The sequence below is a fragment of the Ailuropoda melanoleuca genome, chromosome 10, assembly GCF_002007445.2.
Source record: "Ailuropoda melanoleuca isolate Jingjing chromosome 10, ASM200744v2, whole genome shotgun sequence".
Lineage (NCBI taxonomy): Eukaryota > Metazoa > Chordata > Mammalia > Carnivora > Ursidae > Ailuropoda > Ailuropoda melanoleuca.
This window is the reverse complement of record NC_048227.1, coordinates 15,610,801-15,632,644: the sequence shown is the minus strand read 5'-3', so window position 1 is coordinate 15,632,644 and position 21,844 is coordinate 15,610,801. Positions and strand designations below refer to the sequence as shown.

At 42.1% G+C, this 21,844-nt stretch overlaps 1 protein-coding gene across 3 annotated transcripts in view; it reads left to right on the top strand.

The window, feature by feature from the left end:
* LOC100475083 (integrin alpha-X) overlaps window positions 1-21,844 on the top strand; it is a 50,393-nt gene that overhangs the window by 9,769 nt on the left and 18,780 nt on the right. For all 3 annotated transcript variants that reach the window (XM_002924749.4, XM_034670076.1, XM_011231727.3), the window contains 8 exons: window positions 67-207; window positions 301-510; window positions 3,898-4,028; window positions 4,159-4,316; window positions 4,459-4,613; window positions 5,327-5,458; window positions 5,547-5,620; window positions 5,835-5,976. In XM_002924749.4, the coding sequence (XP_002924795.3) occupies window positions 67-207; window positions 301-510; window positions 3,898-4,028; window positions 4,159-4,316; window positions 4,459-4,613; window positions 5,327-5,458; window positions 5,547-5,620; window positions 5,835-5,976 (1,143 nt within the window). The remainder of the gene's footprint in view (window positions 1-66; window positions 208-300; window positions 511-3,897; window positions 4,029-4,158; window positions 4,317-4,458; window positions 4,614-5,326; window positions 5,459-5,546; window positions 5,621-5,834; window positions 5,977-21,844) is intronic.

Genomic DNA, 21,844 nt, shown 5'->3' with positions numbered 1-21,844 from the left:
GGACCTGTCCCTGAAGGGGGTGCCACTGTCAGGGAAGGCAGGGTGACTTCAGGCTCTGCTCCGCAGATTGGCTCCTACTTTGGGGCCTCCCTCCTCGCTGTGGACGTGGATAGAGATGGCAGCTCTGACCTTGTCCTCATCGGGGCTCCCCATTACTACAAGCCGAGCCAGGGGGGCCAGGTGTCTGTGTGCCCCTTCCCCCAGGGGGTGAGTGTCTGATGAGAGCTGGGCTGGGTGGGGCCTGGATATGGGATGGAGGGGTTGCCTGGGTTGGGACCTGACACTGGTTTTGTTCTGCAGAGGGCTAAGTGGCAGTGTGCGGTCATTCTCTGTGGGGAGCAGGGCCACCCCTGGGGCCGCTTTGGGGCAGCCCTGACAGTGCTGGGGGATGTGAATGGGGACAAGCTGACAGACGCGGCCATTGGAGCCCCAGGAGAGGAGGAGAGCCGGGGTGCTGTCTACCTATTTCATGGAACCTCAAGACCGGGCATCAGTCCCTCCCACAGTCAGGTGAGGCCTGGTCACAGGTCCTATTGTTACAACAACTTCTCCCTTGCTTCTCCTTGTTTTCTATTCTGCCACCTGGAAAATTCTCCTTTACCTCATCTTACTTCCTTTGCCCAGCACTGGCTCCTTGTAGGCAGCATGCAAAATCTGCGGAATTTTAGAAATGAAAACACTGGTATATTCTCTGCTTTGTATGAGGACTTGATTTTTGAGTGAGATCTCCACTTAGGCCTTTTAATCCCCCAGTGGCTTTACAAGGTACATAGGCCAGGCATTAACAGACCCACTTTAGACATAAAATCTGGGGTATGGAGAATACCCATGATTTGACTTGTCCAAGGTTTATAGTGGATCAGGAATGGTGATGAGGTAGGTTCCAATCTCCTGCCTTCTAACCCAGTTCTTGGTCTCTTGGTGGCTCCCGGCTGCCAGTCTAGGTCTGGCTGCCTCAGTCTGCCTGTCTACTCACCCCTTCTTCTCCCTGGATGCCCTATGACCATTTCCTCATGCCGTACACTGTCCTGCCAAATGCCTGTCCCTATGGGGAAAGTTCCCTGACAAGGGAGGGCTTCTTCCCTTAGCAAAAGTTAAAGAAAGTCCCAATTAAAAAATAGGCAAAGACATTTCTTTGTTTCTTTGTTTCTTTGTTTCTTTGTTTCTTTCTTTCTTTCTTTCTTTTTTTTTAAAGATTTTATTTATTTATTTGACAGAGACAGAGACAGCCAGTGAGAGAGGGAACACAAGCAGGGGGAGTGGGAGAGGAAGAAGCAGGCTCATAGCGGAGGAGCCTGATGTGGGACTCGATCCCAGGACCCCGGGATCACTCCCTGGGCCAAAGGCAGATGCTGAACGGCTGAGCCACCCAGGCGCCCCAGGCAAAGACATTTCTGCAAAGATGATATACAAAGGACCAATACACATATGAAAAGATGTTAAACATCATTAGTCATCAGTCATCAGCAAATCAAAACCACAATGAGACACCACTTCCGCATCCACTGGGATGGCTAAAACCAAAAGGACAGATAATAACAAGTGTTGCTGAGGCTGTGGAAAATTTGGTACCCTCCAACTCTGCTGGTGGGAATATAAAATGCTGCAGCTACTTTGGAATACCTCTGACCGTTTCTCAAAAGGTTATATGTAGTTACTGTATGAACCAGCAATTGTATACTGTATGAACCAAGAGAATTGAAAACCTATCCCGACACAAAAAGTTATACATGCATGTTCATAGTAGCATTATTGACGATATCTAAAAGGTGGAAACAACCCAAATGTCCGTTAACTGATGAACACATAAATTCCATTGTAATAAATATGCATACAATGGAATATTATTTGGCCATGAAAGGAATGAAGAGCTAGTATTTGCTATAACATGAATGAACCCTGAAGACATTATGCTAAGTAAAAGAAGCCATTGAGGAAAGGGCTCATATCGTATGATTCTATGTATGTGAAATGTACACAGGTAAATCCATAGAGACAGAAAGTAGATAAGGCGTTGTCAGGGGCTGGTGGCGGAGGAAAATCAAGGACATGGGGGTGAGTGATAAGGGGTATGGATTTTTTGGGGGGGTGATGAAAATGTTCTAAAAGTGATAGTGACATAACCGAGAATATCGTAAAACCATTGAGTTGTATACTTTAAGAGAGTAAATGGTATGGCATATGAATAATGTCTCAGAAAGTTGTTGGAAAAAAATATCAGAGAAGATCCCTACCATACTGTTACTTTCAGGCTAAAGGATCTTAGTCATTGCACACCTCTCTGTGCTCCGTTTCCTCATCTGTGAAATGGTGATAATAAGAGAACCGACCTCACTGGGCTGCTGCTGTGAGGAGTAAATGAGTTAGTGCGTATAGGGTATATACATGGTATAAATATACATCTGTGCCTGGCATGTAATAGGTATTACGGTATTATAATCAACTATTTTTTTTTAAAGATTTTATTTATTTGACAGAGATAGAGACAGCCAGCGAGAGAGGGAACACAAGCAGGGGGAGTGGGAGAGGAAGAAGCAGGCTCATAGCGGAGGAGCCTGATGTGGGGCTCGATCCCAGAATGCCGGGATCACGCCCTGAGCCAAAGGCAGACGCTCAACCGCTGTGCCACCCAGGCGCCCCCTATAATCTACTATTGTTAATACAGTTTAACAATTGAAGGGGTTCTGAAGAACTTGGAACTTCCAGAAGAGAACGAAAGGCTTTGTTGACAATAACACCTGATGTCAAGAAACCTCATTCATTCCACACCAGTTGGTTTAACTTCCCCTTGCTGCAGTTTAAAGGCATATCTATGAACACCCTCACTGCAAATATCACTTGAGTTATACCTGAAAGGCTTGACTGTAAGAGGAGATCTTTCCAGATTTGCTGGTCCGCCGTGATTTTCTTCCTTCCCACTATGATGTATCCCACCACATTACTTGACTGGGAAGGACTTGCTTTGTGCCCACTGGGCCCACACACCAACCTGAGGATATGTGGGGAGATCACTTGACTGGGTTTGTGCTATCTCTACCTGCCTCTTCCTTTCTAGATGTCCTTAGTAATTGGTAAATTTCTCTTGCATTTTATTATTACTATGCTTAATGTTTGCCAGTTCAGCAGTGCCTAGAGATTTTAAAGGGCACTTTCTCCAAGGGGTTGGTCATCATAAGAGTAATGGAAATAAAAGAGAAGGAACCGTCAGGGGAGGCAAGTTTCCAGAGCATAGAATTTTCTTACGGGTACAGCCACTCCCATCCCAACTCTTTCCCTCCTTGTCCTCTGAAGAGATAGGGTGGCCCCGGGGAGCAAAAAGGGGCCTTGGGCATGGGGTCAGAGGATCTAATTTCAGGTCTGGAGTTGGCTTCTTAAAGGCTGTGTGGCCTTGACACTGTCTGCAAAGTGGGAAGTGGGGCTAGCTGAGCTCTGAGGTCCCTTCTAACTCCAATACTCATCATAATCAGTGACTAGTGACCTTTGCTGTTCAAAGAACTATATGCATTAATTCATTTACTGCTCACAGCTAAACTCTAAGGTAGTATTATCCCCATGTGAAATATGAGGAAACTGAGGCACAGTAAGATTGGATTCTGGCCCAAGGCCTCATGGTTCATGAGAAGAGCCAGAGTTGGACTTGAGACTAAGTAGATGAATGAATGAATGAGACACAGGTCACCAGGCCAAGCTTTCAATCACCGCTTCTTCATTTATGTCTTAGGGGGTCTTTTCTCTGGTCATCATTTCCCCACCCTACCTCCTCTTTTCAGGCACTCCTTTTCACTACTCACCTCTTTTTTCTGTCTCCCACTTGCCTACCTCCCTGTTCCTCTTGTTGCTGATTTCCAACTTGTTTCCATCACTCTCAACCTGACTTGTCTTTCCCTCTCTGTCCAGAGGATCTCAGCCTCCCAGCTCTCCCCCAGGCTCCAGTATTTTGGGCAGTCACTGAGTGGGGGTCAGGACCTTACCCTGGATGGACTGGTGGACCTTGCTGTGGGGGCCCAGGGACAGGTGCTGCTGCTCAGGTGAGAAAATCCACCTCGGACACTTCTAGATCATTCTAAGTCTGCCTAGGATTTCAGCCTTCATCACCCGCATCCCAGTTTGCCCTTCTGGGACCAAGGGCCTGCCCTCAGCTCAGTGTTCTGCCCATAGGACCAGACCTGTACTCAGGGTGTGGATGAGTGTCCGATTCAAACCTTCAGAGATAGCCAGGTCTCTGTTTGAGTGTCGGAAAGAGACCTCCTCTGTCAACACCCTGGGTGATGCCGATGTCTGCCTTCATATTGATGAAAGTCCCAAGAATCGGCTGGGTGAGTCCTCGCCTCTCTGACCCAAGATACCCTGGTCCTTAGAGTCCCTCAGCTCAGAACTCCTGTCTCCTGCCCTGACCCTTGTCCACCTGGGGAGTTTCAAGCTCTCTCAGCCCTCCTTATTCCCTCCTTTCCCCTACAGGTAACCTCCAAAGCTCTGTGACCTTTGACCTGACCCTCGACCCTGGCCGCCAGAATCCCCGTGCCATCTTTGAGGAGACAAAGACCTGGAACCTGACTCGTGTCCGAGACCTTGGGCTGCGACAGCACTGTGAGACTGTCAAGTTGCTGCTCCTGGTAAGGGGACCTCGGAGTCCTGGGGATGGTAGAGATTCTGAGGCTGGCAGTGGGCTGGGCAGAGAAGGAACAGGGATTGTTCTGGTTCTCACTATGGCTTAGCCCTCCCACAGGATCTGGCATGCAGGAGGCATATAACACTGGTTAGCTCATGAGTAAGTGAGTGAGCAAAGAAATAAATGAATGGGTCATCTGCAACTGCTGAGGCCACACAGTTGGATTTTAGGAGAGTACCACTGCTTCAGAGAACTATGGGGTGATGCGCTGGGATTCTTTTAGGAGCTGCTTCTCCGAGATAGGCCCTATCCTAGGCACTGGGGACACGGCAGTGGATAAAATAGTCAGGCCCACAGGAAACTCTGAGAGAAGGCCAAAAACAATCAAGTTCCTAGATAATAGATGTCAGGTAGTGATGAATGCTCTGAAAAAAGACAAAGTCAGGGAGGAGAATAGAGAAGGTGTTGGGAGACCTCTTGGATCAGGTAAAGTTTGGGAAGATCATGAATAGAATGAGTGAGCCATGTGGGACACGGTGAGGAAGGAATTTAAGGCAGAAAGCAGGCAAAGGAGAGGTTCTTCATGGTGGAATTTAAACAATTGAGCACAGCTGGGTATCATTATTACCCCATTTTACAGATGAGGGAACAGGGCACAGCTAGTGACTGTAAAGATGCATTCCTTAGCCACTGCTGTCTTCAATGTCTATCCTCTAGGCCTGTGTGGAGGACACAGTGACCCCCATCACCTTGCGTCTCAACTTCTCCCTGGTGGGCAAGCCTATCCCTTCCTTTGGAAACCTCCGGCCTATGTTGGCTGTGGATGCTCAGAGATATTACACAGCCTCTGTAAGTCCTGGTGTTGGAATCTTCCAGAAGGGAGTAGAGGGCGTGGACTCCAGATCTTGGGGAAAACCCTGTTTGCTTTCCCTCTCAGCTCCCCTTTGAGAAGAATTGTGGAACTGACCATGTCTGCCAGGATGACCTTGGCATCTCCTTTGGCTTCTCAGGGTGAGCTACCACTCCCTTAGACCTGCCCTGGTTCCCCAGCTCCTCTTCTGGAAACTGGAGCTCTTGCTCTGGCTCTCCCTAACATTTCTAGCCTGTGCTCAGAAAGGCAACCTGTCCTCTATTTCTCCCCTACCTCCCCACTCTGTGTTTCATCCCCAGACCATTTCTAGCCCCAGTCCCAGAACCATCTCCTGCCCTCTACCCCAACATCTAGCTTGGAGACCCTGTTGGTGGGGAGTACCCTGGAGCTGAATATGAAAGTGATGGTGTGGAATGATGGTGAGGACTCCTATGGAACCACAGTCACTCTCTTCTACCCGCCAGGGCTGTCTTATCGACGCGTGGCAGAGATCAAGGTATTTCTTTCTGGGGAAGAAAGCAGCTGATGGCTGGAGATCAGCAGAAACTCCTGTGCTGGGTTCAAAGCTCAGGCAGGTGCTGCCATTGCTTAGCGACCTCTTGTAAGCCAAGAGGTCTGGGCTGATCATGGTTGGATGGATATGGTCATGTTTCTGGGGCTTGCTTTGGCCCATACTGTGTTCGACTCTTGGTATTGCATTTTAGAGACACTGACTATCAGGAACGAGTTCCCACAAGGCTGCTAATGTGGAGAGAGAGGGGGGACTGCCTTAAATTTCTTTGTATTCCACATCATATCAATATTCCTTTTAAAGAAAGCATATCTTGACCTTCAAATATTTTAAAACACTGTTCTGTATGAGAAAGAGTTGAATTTATTGGTTACTCTAGATCAGGATTTTGCATACTTTGGTAACCAGACCTAAGTCTGTATGCCCGATGCACAGCAAAGTCAATCACTGAGACGTTGAATATGAAGCAAGGAAAGGGTTTATTGAAGAGACAGCCAAACCAGGAAACAGGAAAGCCAGCCTCAAATTTATCCCCTCTAATTGGAAAGTCAGAGATTCTTAAGGCAAATAAAAAGGGTCCGGTTATAGGGGAGAGGAGCTATGTGACTTCAGAATCAGACAAAGGAAATTAATAAGTAAGGGAGGGTTGATTTTGCTATCTGTGCCTGCTAGAAGCTTCTGTATGTGTTTTCATGCAATCCATAACCAGAAAATGTCATCCTTAACGTGATCCGAGGGTGGGATTTTAGGACTTTCTATGTCAAAAGTTCATCCATTGGGGGCACCTGGGTGGCACAGTGGTTAAGCGTCTGCCTTCGGCTCAGGGCATGATCCTGGCGTTCTGGGATCGAGCCCCACATCAGGCTCTTCCTCTATGAGCCTGCTTCTTCCTCTCCCACTCTCCCTGCTTGTGTTCCCTCTCTCGCTGGCTGTCTCTCTGTCAAATAAATAAATAAATAAAATCTTTAAAAAAAAAATTTCATCCATTGGACACTTGGGCATGCTCAGAGACAGTCAGTGGTCTTGACTGGTTTTGGTCATTTTCTTAGTGAAGCCTTGAGTCTCTGTACGGCAACTAAATCAATATTCTGTTATCACGGCGTCAGGCAAGATTCTATAGAAACATAGTGGCAGGCTGCATTCTGAGAACAAGCAGATTTGGGTAAAAATTTGCAGTTGCCCTTATTAGTCCCATTAACTCTTTGGTTACTGGTTTCTATCCCCACTGTCTTTTGATCATTCCTCACTCTTGAGGCAATTGGGAAGATGACAGCTCTAGCTGCTTCCTGCTGAGATAGTAAGGAGATCAGGGTTAGAGGAACAGAAACTTTTTGTACTCATTTGGAAATATTCCTTTATTCCAGTTTGTAAGCCAACATTCTGCACTATCAGTACTTTTGTACTTTTTTTTTTGGTTTTTATTTGTTGTTTTTTCTTTTTAATTAATTACTTAATTAATTAATATTTTATTGTCATGTTAGTCACCATACAGTACGTCATTAGTACAACATTTTATATTACATTTTATGATTAAGTAGCAAAGAAGGAGAGTTAGGAATGTGGATATTCCAAATATGAGTAATCCTAGGAAAATTAACTTAATTTCTTGGAGGATCCAAGAAAATACCTGTGAGCACCAGTCCAAATCTGAATCTGAGTCTTCAGGGGAGATTCATTGTAACCAAGTAGCTCATTTTCTTATTTTCGTGAAGGCAGACTTCAATTTCTGAGGAAGCATTAATATATGTGCCACAGGATGAATTCGCTTCTACACAAACACCTTGCTCTGCTAAAATATAATCTAAAGCAATTATATTATCTGAAACTATGCTGACCGAAGAGTCTAAGGCCTTTTGTTGGGCTACTTGGCTTGGGCAGCTTCATTTGCTATAATTACTAAAGTTATTGAAAAAAGAATTTTTTAAAAAGATTTTATTTATTTATTTGACAGAGACAGCCAGCGAGAGAGGGAACACAAGCAGGGGGAGTGGGAGAGGAAGAAGCAGGCTCCCAGCGGAGAAGCCTGATGTGGGGCTCGATCCCAGAACGTCGGGATCATGCCCTGAGCTGAAGGGACGCTTAACGACTGCGCTACCCAGGCGCCCCCTATTGAAAAATTTCTAATTGTATGTTCATGTGATGCCATTCCCCACCATGGCAGTAATGTTCTCCCGAACATGTACCAAATTCCATCTTCTTGATTTCTGGGAAGATAATCAGAATATTTTGTGATTTCTCTCTTTAACCTGTAGAATAGTTGAGAGAACTGGTCCAATGGCTGATTTTATTAGAATTATATGTGAAAAATGGCATGACCAGACATCCTAAAAGACAAGTACCTTCATTCTTCACCCATTCGAACGTTCATATCGCTAAGGGAAGTATTGATGTCCACAGACAAAAATGTAATGTAGGGGTTCACATAGCACTCCTCTTAATTTATGGGGGCTAATACTTTCACTTTGCAGAATCATTGAAAGTATCACTTGAAACCAAGAAGAATATAGTTAAGTTTGGTGTAACTGGTAAGACGTTATACAGGAAGGAGCGTGGGGGCCTCATGTGGTCAAGTTTTTTTAGTTTGCAGCGTTGTACAGAGAGCAGCAGGGCAAGATGAGTAACTTTTGTTAAAACAGCGTATTCCCCCCAAATCTCTGAAAGGTGGCAAAAGGAAAAAGGGTCAGTTAAATTTACAAGAGGTGAAATTATTAACTGCGATGATTATATTGTAAACATGAGAATGACGAGCTTCTTGGGGTGGATTCCTATCACTGAATGTGAAAGGTCCATATTTTGGGTTAGCTAGGAGAAAACAAGGGATGGGAGCAGTGGGGGAGGCTGGCTTGATTAACCTGACTATAAGCTAATGGAATGCATCAATTTAGACGTATTGAAAAATTAGGAACCAGAGAAAAGTTGGTTACAGACATTACTATTGGGTCACTGCTGGGGTGTGGGGTGACATATCCAGCAGCAAGAAAGATTGCCAACCTTGGCTAATGTTTGAGAAATCCTAATCATGGAATTATCTTTCCAAGCGTGAGAGGTTGTAACCAATAGGAAAATGCAAAGAGAAAAGGGAATAACATTCATAGCGTATAAACTATTAATAAGTCATAGGTTATTTGTTACTTATCGATTGCTTTCTTCAGACCAGCTCTCCTAAATAACAGTTCCAGGTTCGTCACAAGTTCACTGGTCCAAGCAGTGTTCTTTCCCATGTTCCTCTTGCTGAAAGGGCATAGAAAACCCGTGGATTCTTGTGGAACCAGCTTAATTTGAGTGTGATAAATCTATAGCTTAATTCTCTTTAGTTTCACTGAAGAATGGTGGTCAACAGCACCTAAGAAGGTGCTGTCCACTGAGGTTGGAGTTGGTCCTCTCGGTCTTTAATAACACCAAGTCTTGAGGATTCAAGTGGTATAAGAGTCCATCTGTGGAATATATCAACCTTCTAGAAGCAAACTTATGTATAGTACTTAGAATATTTCCCCCAAATTGAATGTACCTGATAGTATCCAATTCCCTAACATGAGCCCCATCAGGAACTCGAAGCCATGAAAAGAGTGTAGAAGGTGACCTTCATAAAACATTTCATAGCGGATTAAACCAAGCCTAATTTTAGGGGCCACTTTTACCTGAAGTGGAGCAATGGTCAGAATTTTCCCCAATTTAAGTTGGTTTCTTGGCAGATTTTTATCAAAGTTTTTTTTTAAGCATATGGTTCATTTTTTTTCTGTTTTCCCCAGTCTATTGGGATCTCCAGGAAGTATATAATTTCCATTGAATGCCCTGCTTGTGTGACTTTTGCCACAAATGATCCTCCATTGTCACTCTGAATTGTTTGTGGCAATCCAAACCTAGGAATGATTTCATTTAAGAAGTTTCTTGACAGCTTCTGAAAACTTCTCTGAATGGCATGAAAAACCCTCAACCCAACTTGTAAAGGTGTCTACAAATTCTAGAAAATATTGAAAATTACCTGTTGTTTTTGGCATCATGGAAAAGTCTTTCTACTAGTCTTCTCCAGGTTTGGTGACTGTAACTTATATACCTTTTAGGACTGGTGGGAGTTCAGTCCTAACATTGTTTTGTGGCACAAATGTCACAGTTTTGGACCATCTTTTAAATGGTTCTCGAATATTTGGATGCATAATATATTTCTGGATCCATTGCAGAACAGCATTTTGTCCAAAATGAGTGCTTTCATGAATATCACTAATTATCTCTTCCGTAAGATGTCCTAGGATAAAGATTATTCCTTATTCCTTATATTTCCAACCAGTTTCAGTGCCAGTATTATGTCCAAATATCCATCCCTTAGCTCTTCTTAAGTCTTCAGAGGAATATTGGGGTTGATATGTTGTTAAATCTATGTCTGGTACTAAAGCCATTATAAAGGGTTTGGGAGTCTTTCATCGGGGCTGCGAATTTGGCAGTTTGATCAGCCTGATTGTTCTCTTGGGCAATCAGTCCAATTTCTGGTGTCCCCAGCAGTGGACAATAGCTACCTCCTTGAATTCCAAAACAACTTCTAGTAACTTCTAAAATCTCTTTGGCATGTTTAATTTCTCTATTTCCTGAAATTAACAACCTTCCTTCCTTCCACATGGCTCCATGTGCATAGACTGCCAAAAAGGTATATTTAGAATCAGTAAAAACAATCACGTCTTGTCCTTACCTCTCTGGAGGCTCTTATGAGAGCTATGGTCTGAGCTTTCTGAGTGGAGATGCTTGGTGGGAGGGTTTCTACTTCTAATGTTTGCTGATGGGTCACCACTGTATACCCAGTTCTTTATTGTCCTTGAACCATACTGTACTGTTGCAGTCTATGAACATCTCAAGGTCATAATTTTCCAATGGCAGATCCATCGAGTCAGGCTAGAATAAACTTGTTTAATTATTTGTATACAGTCATGTGTGGGTCCCTCAGTGTTGGTGGGGAGCAAGGTGGCTGGGTTCAAGGTGGAGACCACTCTCTTTTTTTAATTTAAATTCGATTAGCCAAGGTATAGTACATCGTTAGTTTTTGATATAATGTTCAATGATTCATTAGTTGAGACATTTTCTTTTTCTTTCTTTCTTTCTTTCTTTCACTTTCTTTCTTTCTCTTTCTTTCTTTCTTTCTTTCTTTCTTTCTTTCTTCTTTCCTTTCTTTCTTTTTCCATTTTGTTCTGTTCTTTTTTTTTATTATTAGTTAATGTTAGTCACTGTACAGTACATCATTATTGTTTGATGTAGTGTTTCATGATTCATTATTTGCATATAACACCGAGTGCTCCATGCAATACATGCCCTCCTTACTACCCATCACTGGCCTATCCCATTCCCCCACCCACCTCCCCTCTGAAGCCCTCAGTTTGTTTCCCAGAGTCCATAGTCTCTTATGGTTCGTCTTCCCCTCTGTTTCCCCCGCCTTCAGTTTTCCCTTCCTTCCTTTTTCTAATGTCCTTCATGCTATTCCTTATGTTCCAGAGATGAGTGAAACTATATGATAATTGCCTTTCCCTACTTGACTTATTTCATTTAGCATAATCTCCTCCAGTTCCATCCATGTTGATGCAAATATTGGGTAATCATCCTTTCTGATGGCTGAGTAATATTCCATTGTATATATGGACCACATCTTCTTTATCCATTTGTCTGTTGGAAGGGCATCTTGGCTCCTTCCACAGTTTGGCTATTGTGGACATTGCTGCTATGAACATTGGGATGCATGTGGCCCTTCTTTTCACTACGTCTGTATCTTTGGGGTAAATACCCAGTAGTGCAATTGTTGGTTCACAGGGTAGCTCTATTCTTAATATCTTGAGTAACCTCCATACTATTTTCCAAAGTGGTTGTATGAACTTGCATTCCCACCAACAGTATAAGAGGGTTCTCCTTTCTTTACAACTTCTCCAACATTTGTTGTTTCCTGCCTTGTTAATTTTTGCCATTCTAACTGGTGTAAGGTGGTATCTCATTGTGGTTTTGATTTGTATTTCCCTGATGGCTAATGATGTTGAGCATTTTTTCATGTGTCTATTAGCCGTTTGTATGCCTTTTTTGGCAAAGTGTCTGTTCATGTCTTCTGCCCGTTTTTTGACTGGGTTATTAGTTTTTTGAGTGTTGATTTTGAAAAGTTCTTTATAGATCTTGGATACCACCCCTTTATCTGTAATGCCATTTGCAAATATCTTCTCCCATTCTGTGGGTTGCCTCTTTGTTTTGTTGACTGTTTCCTTGGCTGTGCAGAAGCTTTTTAAGCTTTTTATCTTGATGAAGTCCCAAAAGTTCGTTTTTGCTTTTGTTGCCCTTGACTTTGGAGATGTGTCTGGTAAGAAGTTGCTGTGGCCGGTATTGAAGAGGTTACTGCCTATTTTCTCCTCTAGGGTTTTGATGGATTCCTGTCTCACATTGAGGTCTTTCATCCATTTTGAGTTTATCTTTGTGTATGGTGAAAAGGAATGATCCAGTTTCATTCTTCTGTATATAGCTGTCCAATTTTCCCAGCACCATTTATTGAAGAGATTGTCTTTTTTCCATGGGATATTTTTTCCTGCTTTGTCAAAGACTAGTTGATCATAGAGTTGAGGGTCCATTTCTGGGCTGTCTATTCTCTTCCATGGGCCTATGTGTCTGTTTTTGTGCCAGTACCACGTTGTCTAGGTAATCACAGCTTTGTAATATAGCTTGAAGTCAGGTTAACGTGATGCCCCAGCTTTGTTTCTCTTTTTCATCATTCCTTTCGCGACTCGGGGTCTTTTCTGACTCCATACAAATTTTAGGATTGTTCGTTCCAGCTCTTTGAAAAATGCCAATGGTACTTTAATAGGGATGGCATTGAAGGTGTAAATTGCTCTGGGCAGGATAGACATTTTAACAATGTTTATTCTTCCAATTCATGGGCATGGAATATTTTTCCATCTTTTTGTGTCTTTCTCAATTTCTTTCGTAAGTGTTTTGTAGTTCCTAGAGTATAGATCCTTTACTTCTTTAGTTAGGTTTATTCCTAGGTATCTTATGGTTTTTGGTGCTATTTTGAATGGAATTGATTCCTTAATTTCTCTTTCTACAGTTACATCGTTAGTGTATAGAAAAGCAACTGATTTCTGTGCATTGATTTTGTATCCTGCCACGTTGCTGGATTGTTGTATGAGTTCTAGTAATTTCGGGGTGGAGTCTTTTGGGTTTTCCACACAAAGTATCATGTCATCTGCAAAGAGGGAGAGTTTGACTTCTTTGCCAATTTGAATATCTTTTATTTCTTTTTGTTGTCTGATTGCTGAGGCTCGGACTTTCAAAGTACCTTTGGGATTGTCTAATAGGACAGCCTATTTGCCTAATCTTTTAGAGGTGAGCCAGTAGCCACCCTTTTGTTCCAGTAGGGGGAGACATTATGTGGAGTATGAAGCGCGGTAGGCTGCCCCACAGCGAATTTTTCTACTTCTTGTAATCACAAGCGGCTGTCATTGTTCTCAAACATATGGACCATCCCTTAGCTATTAGATCAAATTATTTTGAAAAATAGGCAACAGTTGTTTTTATGTTGTCCAAATTCTGAGTTAGCACTGATGAGGTTGTGGAATATAGGTGAGGTTCAGTGGGATGGAGTCTGGAGCTCATCGCCAAGAAAGAATTCTTGAGCCGTCTTTGGTGCAAAATGATGGTTTATTAAAGCACGGGGACAGGACCCTTGGGCAGAAAGAGCTGCTGCCCCGGGTTGTGAGGGGTGGCTGATTATATACCATGGGGTGGGGGAGGTAAGGAAAAGGGAGGCTGAGAAAATACTTTCATACATTAAAGAAGACTCACAGGATACTGGAGGCCTTGCCATCGTCAAGTTAAGGTTGTTTACCCCTCTAGTAAGGCATTAACATGACCATAGTTGGGAACTTCCGGGAGGAATATTACACTCTGCCTGCTTCAACTATCTGTCATTGGGCTGCAAGTTACAAAGACATTCAATTGTATTTACATTTCCTTCCGGAAGCTAGTTATTGATAGAAATGCTTTGTTCTTGTAGATTGCTAAGACATTTGTAAACCGAGGGAAACTCAAGTCTTATAAGATTGTGGTCTCTATACTTAACTATCTTTTTCCTTTAGGGCGGCCAGGAGTGCCTGAGGACTGTAACATACATGGGGGGGTGGGGGTTGTGGGGTGTCAGTTTCTGCTTTGTCCTCAGCTTGCCTTCTGTTCCCTCATCAGCACTACCAAAACCGATCCCCTGCCTCTCATGGACAGAGCAATCAAAGGGCTTCCTGATATCTGGAAGGCCTGAAGCAGGAGCTATGAGTAGCTTTTCTTTAATAACTTGGAATGCCTTATGGCATTCTCTAGTCCATTCAAGAGGCTCATTGTTTCCTCCTTTAAGGATTTCATAGAGGGGTTTAGTAATGAGTCCAAAATCAGGAATCCAGATATGGCAAAATCTAGCCATACCTAGGAATTTATGCAATTGTCTTTTAGTAGTAAGCATGTGACCCTCACTAATGCTTCCCTCCTGTTGGGAGCAGATTCCTTTGTCCCTGTGACTGTTCAAAGCCCAGATATTTAACAGATGTTTGAGAGATTAGAGTCTTTCTCTCTGAGACTTTTAGCCTTGCTCATCCAGAAAGTTTAGCGTCAAAATCATATTTTGGTCTGAGGCTTCTCTAGTCTTGCTTGCGACCAAAATAACAACTAAATATTGAAGGAGGGTTCCTCCTTATAATTGAAGGTGCCTTAAGTCTGTGGCTAAGACTTTCCCCCAAGTGGTGAGGGAGTTCTCAAAGCCTTGGGGAAGGACCATCCAGCAATATGGCTGCTTATTCCCAGTCTCAGGGTTTCCCAAGTGCAAACAGTTTCTGGGAGTCTGAACCGAGAAGGATGCAAAAGAATGCATGTTTTATATCCAAGAACAGCAAACTATTGAAATTCTCCAGACAAGGTTATTAAGAGAGTATATGGATTCGTTACCACCGGGTGGATATCCCCTACAATTTGGCCCTTAAATCTGTACAGGCAAAATAGGGATATTGTATGGGGATTGGCAAAGGTGGATGAGGCCAAATTCTAAGACAGAGAAAGGGCTGAATTCCTCTTTTAGCTTGTTCTTTAATGGGTACTCTCTGAGGTCTGGAATCTTAACCCCATTACAAAACTTAACATGTACAGGCGTCCCTGATTTTGCTCGTCCTGGCTTCCCATCTACCCAAACATCTGATCTCAACCTCTCAGATGATTTCTTCCGGCAGCTCTAATAGAACTTCTCTGCTTTGATGTAGTAGCATTGCTTGAAAGGCACAAGCTTGCTCTGTGACTTCAGCGTTTGGTTTAGTTAACAGATCACATCCCAGTAAAGAAAGGGCTGCGACATTTAGGCATATTCAGAAAGCTGCGTTTGAGGTGAGTTTGTACCATTCGGCATTCTAGTGGTTGTAGGAAGGTTTTAGTCAATACTTCTTCCAAAACTCCTTGCACGGCTATAGTTTGGTTTGGGGGCTGAGAGAGCCAAATGTTCAGTACTGAATATGTGGCCCTGGTATCGATAAAAAAAAATCTATGAGTTTATTTCCCATTGCCATTTTTATCTGGGGTTACTTGTGGGATATGACGACAGGCTGTGCAAGGTTTAAAGGAAACCTTGGGTCCCTTCATTCTTGGTGACTATTAACCAATCCAGGTATCTGTTGGGCATTATGGGACTCTGTCCTTAAGATACCTCATGAGCCTGGGGCATCCTCTTTTCCAGTGGCCCTCTTCTTTACAATAGACACATCGATGAGACCCTAAACGGGGGCATCCTTTAGGGTCCAAGAAACCTGAATTTCTTACCTGGTGCTGATCTCATCCTCCAGGGGTCCTTGGCCTGGTATTAGCTTTCCCTGAGTTAAGGTGGCAGGTAACAAAGAAACCTGCTGTTTCATTTTCTGATGCTCTTTTATTTCTTGTGTTGGTCACTGCTGTTAAACTCTCTAAAGGCAGTTTCAAACAATTGTGAAAGGCATTCCCAATGCAGTCTTCAGCTTTGGAAGTTTCTTTTGAAAGTCCAGATATGCTTTGCCCCATAACATCCTACTGATCATTTTATTTTATTCTATTTTAATTTAAAAATTCTTTAATTTAAATTCTAGTTAACATACAGTGCAATATTGTTTTCAGGAGTAGAATTCACTGGTTAATTACTTACAACACCCAGGCTTCATCATAACAAATGGCCTCCTTAATACCCATCACCCGTCTAGCCCATTCCCCACCCTTCCCTCCATCAACCCTCAGTTTGTTCTCAATTGCTAAGAGTCTCTCATGGTGTGTTTCCCTCTGTCCTTTTCCCCTGCTTTCCAATATGTTTATCTATTTTGTTTCTTAAATTCCACATACGAGTGAAATCACTGGTATTTGTCTTTCTCTCACTGGCTTATTTCGCTTAGCATAATACAATCTAGCTCCATCCACGTTGTGGCAAGCGGCAAGATTTCATTCTTTTGGTGGCTGAGGAATATTACATCTTCTTTATCCACTCATCAGTTGATGGATATTAGGACTCTCTCCGTAGTTTGGCTATTGTTGATAATGCTGCGGTAAACATCGGGGTGCATGTGCCCCTTTGAGTCTGTATTTTTGTATTATTTAGGTAAATACTTAGAAGTGCAATTGTCGGATCGTAGGGTAGCTCTATTTTTAACTTTTTGAGGAACCTCCATACTGTTTTCCACAGTGGCTACACCAGTTTGCATTCCCACCAACAGCGCAAGAGTCTTTCCCTTTCTCCGCATCCTTGCCAACACCTACTGTTTCTTGTGTTGTTAATTCTAGCCATTCTGACATCATCATTCTTTTTTGTTTTTGTTTTTATTATGTTCAGTTAGCCAGCATATAGAAATCAGAGAGGGAGACAAACCATGAAAGACTCTGCACTCTGGGAAACAAACTGAGGGTTACAAGGGGGGTGGGGTGGGAGGATGGGGAAGCCGGGTCATGGGTATTAAGGAGGGCACTTGTGATAAGCGCTGGGTGTTAAATGCCACTAACAAATCATTGAGCATTACGTCATCATGGGTTTTATTTGTATTTCCCTGATGCTGAGTGATGCTGAGCATCTTTTCTTTTTCTTTCTCTTTCTTTCTTTTTCTTTCTTTCTTTCTTTCTTTCTTTCTTTCTTTCTTTCTTTCTTTCTTTCTTTCTTTCTTTCATTATGTTCAATTAGCCAGCATTTAGTACATCATTAGTTTTTGCTGTAGTGTGACTGTTAGCCAACTGTCTTCTTTGGAAAAGTGTCTATTCATGTCTTCTGCCCATTTCTTGATTGGATTATTTATTTTTTGGGTGTTGAGTTTGATAAGTTCTTTATAGATTTTGGATACTAACCCTTTATCAGATGTCATTTACAAATATCTTCTATTCCATAGCCTGTCTTTTAGTTTTGTTGATACTTTCCTTTGCTGTGCAGAAGCTTTTTATCTTGATGAAGTTCCAGTAGTTCATTTTTGCTTTTGATTCCCTTGTCTCTGGTGACATGTCTAGTAAGAAGTTGCTATGGCTGAGGTCAAAGAGGTTGCTGCCTATGTTCTCCTCTAGTATTTTGATGGTTTCTTGTCTTACTTTTAGGTCTTTTGTCCATTTTGAGTTTATTGTTGTGTATGGTGTAAGAAAGTGATGCAGTTTCATTCTTCTGCCTGTTGCTGTCCAGTTTTCCCAACACCATTTGATTAAGACACTGTCTTTTTCCATTGGATATTCTTTCCAGCTTTTTTGAAGATTAGTTGAGCGTAGAGTTGAGGGTCCATTTCTAGGTTCTCTGTTCTTTTCCATCGATCTATGTGTCTATTTTTGTGCCAGTACCATACTGTCTTGATCACTACAACTTTGTATTATAGTTTGAAATCTGGAATTGTGATGCCTCCAGTTTTGTTTTCTTTTTCAGGATTGCCTTGGCTATTCAAGTTTTTTTCTGGCTCCATACAAATTTTAGGATTGTTGGTTCTAGCTCTGTGAAGAATGCTGGTAGTATTCTGATAGGCTTGCATTAAATGTGTAGATTGCCTTGGGTAGTATAGAAATTGTAACAATGTTTGTTTATCAAATCCATAAGCATAGAATACTTTTCCATTTCCTTGTGTCTTCCTCAATTTCTTTCATAAGTGTTCTATAATTTTCAGAGTATAGGTATTTTACCTCTTTAGTTAGGTTGATTCCTAGGTATCTTATTGTTTTTGGTGCAATTGCAAATGGAATCAATTCCTTGATTTCTCTTTCTGCTGCTTCATTATTAGTGTATAGAAATGCAACAGATTTCTGCACATTGATTTTTATATTCTGCGACTTTGCAGAATTCATGTATTACTTCTAGCAATTTTTTGGTGGAGTCTTTCGGGTTTTCTACATAGAGTATCATGTCATCTGCAGATAGTGAAATTTTGACTTCTTCTTTGCCAGTGTAGAGGCCTTTTATTTCTTTTTGTTATCTGATTGCTGAGGGGAAGACTTCCAGTACTATGTTAAGTAGTTACGGTGAGATGAGACTGGGTGCATTCAGGGTGGTAAAGCATTAAGGAGGGCACGTGATGTGATGACCACTGGGTGTTATATACAACTAATGAATCATTGAACACTACACTATGAACTAATGATGTACTATATGTTGGCTAATTACATTTAAATAAAAAATTGAAAAAATAAAATTCCATTGGAGAGGACGTAAAAAAACGAAACAAATACAAATAGTCATGGTGAGAGTGTGTTATCTTGTTCCTCACCATAGGGGAAAGGCTCTTAGTTTTTCCCCATCAAGGATGATATTAGCTGTGGGTCTTTTGTATATGGCCTTTATGATGTTGAGGTATGTTCCATGTATCCCTACTTTGTTGAGGGTTTTTTTTTTTTAAATCAAGAATGAATGCTGGATTTTGTCAAATGTTTTTCTGCATCTGTTGAGAGGATCATAAGGTTCTTACCCTTTATTTTATTTTATTTTTTTAAAAGATTTTATTTATTTATTAGACAGAGATAGAGACAGCCAGTGAGAGAGGGAACAGAAGCAGGGGGAGTGGGAGAGGAAGAAGCAGGTTCATAGTGGATGAGCCTGATGTGGGGCTCGATCCCACAACGCCGGGATCACGCCCTGAGCCGAAGGCAGACGCTTAAGTGCTGTGCCACCCAGGCACCCCTTTACCCTTTCCTTTATTAATGTGCTGTATCACATTAATTGATTTGCAAATATTGAGACAACCCTGCAGCCCAGGAATAAAGCCAACTTGATCATGATGAATAATTCTTTTGATGTATTGTTGAATTTTATTTGCTAGTATTTTGTTGAAAATTTTGGCCTCCGTGTTCATTAGGGATATTGGCCTGTAATTCTCCGTTTTAGTGGGTTCTTCATCTGGTTTTGGAATCAAGGTAATTCTGGCTTTGTAGAATGAGTTTGGAAGTTTTCCTTCCTTCTCTATTTTTTGGATCAGTTAGAGGAGAATAGGTATTAACTCTTTTTTTTTTTTTTGACATTTTAAAAAAGATTTTATTGGACAGAGAGAGAACAAGCAGAGGGAGCAGCAGAAGAGAAGAAACAGGCTCCCCGCTGAGCAGGGAGCCCGGTGGGGGGGTGTGTGTGTCTGTGTGGCTGGATCCCAGGACCCCGGGATCATGATCTGAGTGGAAGGCAAATGCTTTACTGCTTAACTGCTTAACTGTTAACCGCTCACCCAAGCATCCCAGCTGGAGACATTTTAAAGTGACACTTCTTTAAATGTCTGGTAGAATTCCCCTGGGAAGCCATCTGGCTCAGGACTTTTGTTTGTTGGAAGATTTCTGATCACTGATTCAATTTCCTTGCTGGTTATGGGTCTGTTCAGGCTTTCTATTTTTTCCTGTTTCACTTTTGGTAGTTCATAAGTTTCTAGGAATGCATCCACGTCTTCCAGATCGCCTGATTTGTTGGCATACAGTTGTTCATCATATGTTCTTAAAATTGTTTGTATTTCCTTGGTGTTGGTTGTGATCTCTCCTCTTTCATTCAAGATTTTATTTATTTGGGTCCTTTCTATTTTCTTTTTTGATATGTCTGGTTAGGGGTGTATCGATCTTATTAATTCTTTCAAAGAACCAGCTCCTAGTTTCATGGATCTGTTCTACTGTTCTTTTGGTATCTATTTCATTGATTTCTGCTCTAATCTTTATTATTTCTCTTCTCCTGCTGGGTTTAGGCTTTATTTGCTGTTCTGTCTCCAGCTCCTTTAAGTGTAAGGTTAGGTAGTGTCTTTGAGGCCTTTTTTGAGAAAGGCTTGTATTGCTATATACTTCTCTCTTAGGACCACGTCTGCTGCATCCCAAAGATTTTGAACAGCTGTGTTTCCATTTTCATTTGTTTCCATCAATTTTTAAAATTTTCAACTTTAATTTCCTGGTTGATCCATTCATTCTTTAGTAGGATGCTCTTTAACTTTAAAGTGTTTGAGTTCCTTCCAAATTTCCTCCTGTGATTGGGTTTTAGTTGCAAAGCATTGTGGTTTGAAAATATGCAAGGAATAATTCCAGTCTTTTGGTACTGGTTAACAGACACATGAAAAAGTCCCCAACATCACTCAGAATCAGGGAAATACAAAACAACGAGGTACCACCTCACACCAGTCAGAACTCAGGAAATAACAAATATGTGAGAATGCGGAGAAAGGGGAACCCTCTTGCACTGTTGGTGGGAATGCAAACTGGTACAGCCACTCCGGAAAGCAGTATGGAGGTTCCTGAAAAAGTTAAAAATAGAACCACTCTATGACCCAGGAATCACACTAGTAGGTATTTACTCTGAGGATACAAACATAGTGATCTGAAGGGGCACATGCACCCCCATGTTTATAGCAGCAATGTCCACGATAGCTGAAATATGGAAAGAGCCCAGATGTCCAGTAAGAGATGAATGGATAAAGAAGATGTGATATATGTATATGTGTACACACACACACACACACACACTGGAATATTACTGAGCCATCAAAAAGTGAAATCTTGCCATATGCAACAACATGGATGGAACTAGAAGGTATTATGCTAAGCAAAATAAGTCAGAGAAAGACAAATAGCATATGATTTCACTCATTTGTGGAATTTAGGAAACAAAACCGATGAACACAGGGGAGGGGACGGAAAAATAAAACGATGAAAACGGAGAGGGAAGCAGACCATTAGAGACTCTTAACTATAGGGAACACACTGAGGTTTGCTGGTGGGGAATTGGGTAACTGGGTGATGGGCATCAAGGAGGGCACTTGATGTAAGGAACACTGGTTGTTACATGTAACTGATGAATCACTAAATTCTACCCCTGAAACTGATAATGCACTATATGTTAACTAAATTGAATTTAAATTACCCCTCCCCACAAATCTAATTTGTCTGATATACGTATGGCTACTCCAGCTTTCTTTTGGTGTTCATTAGCATGATAGATGGTTCTCCATCCCGTCACTTTCTTTCTCTCTTTTTCTTTCTCTCTTTTGCTTTCTTTCTTTCTTCTTTCTTTCTTTCTTTTTTCTTTCTTTCTTTCTCTTTCTTTCTTTCTTTCTTTCTTTCTTTTCTTTCTTTCTTTCTTTCTTTCTTTCTTTCTTTCTTTCTTTTTTAAGATTTTATTTATTTATTTGAGTGAGAGAGCAAGAGAGGGAGAGAACACAAGCAGGGGGAGTGGCATAGGGAGAGGGAGATGCAGGCTCCCTGCTCAGCAGGGAGCCTAATGTGGGGCTTGATCCCAGGACCCTGGAACCATGACCTGAGCTGAAGGCAGACTGAGCCATCCAGGTGCCCCCATCACCTCTTTCAGTCTGCAGGTGTCTTTATGTCTGAAATGAGTCTCTTGTAAGCAGCATATAGAGGGATCATATATATATATATATATATA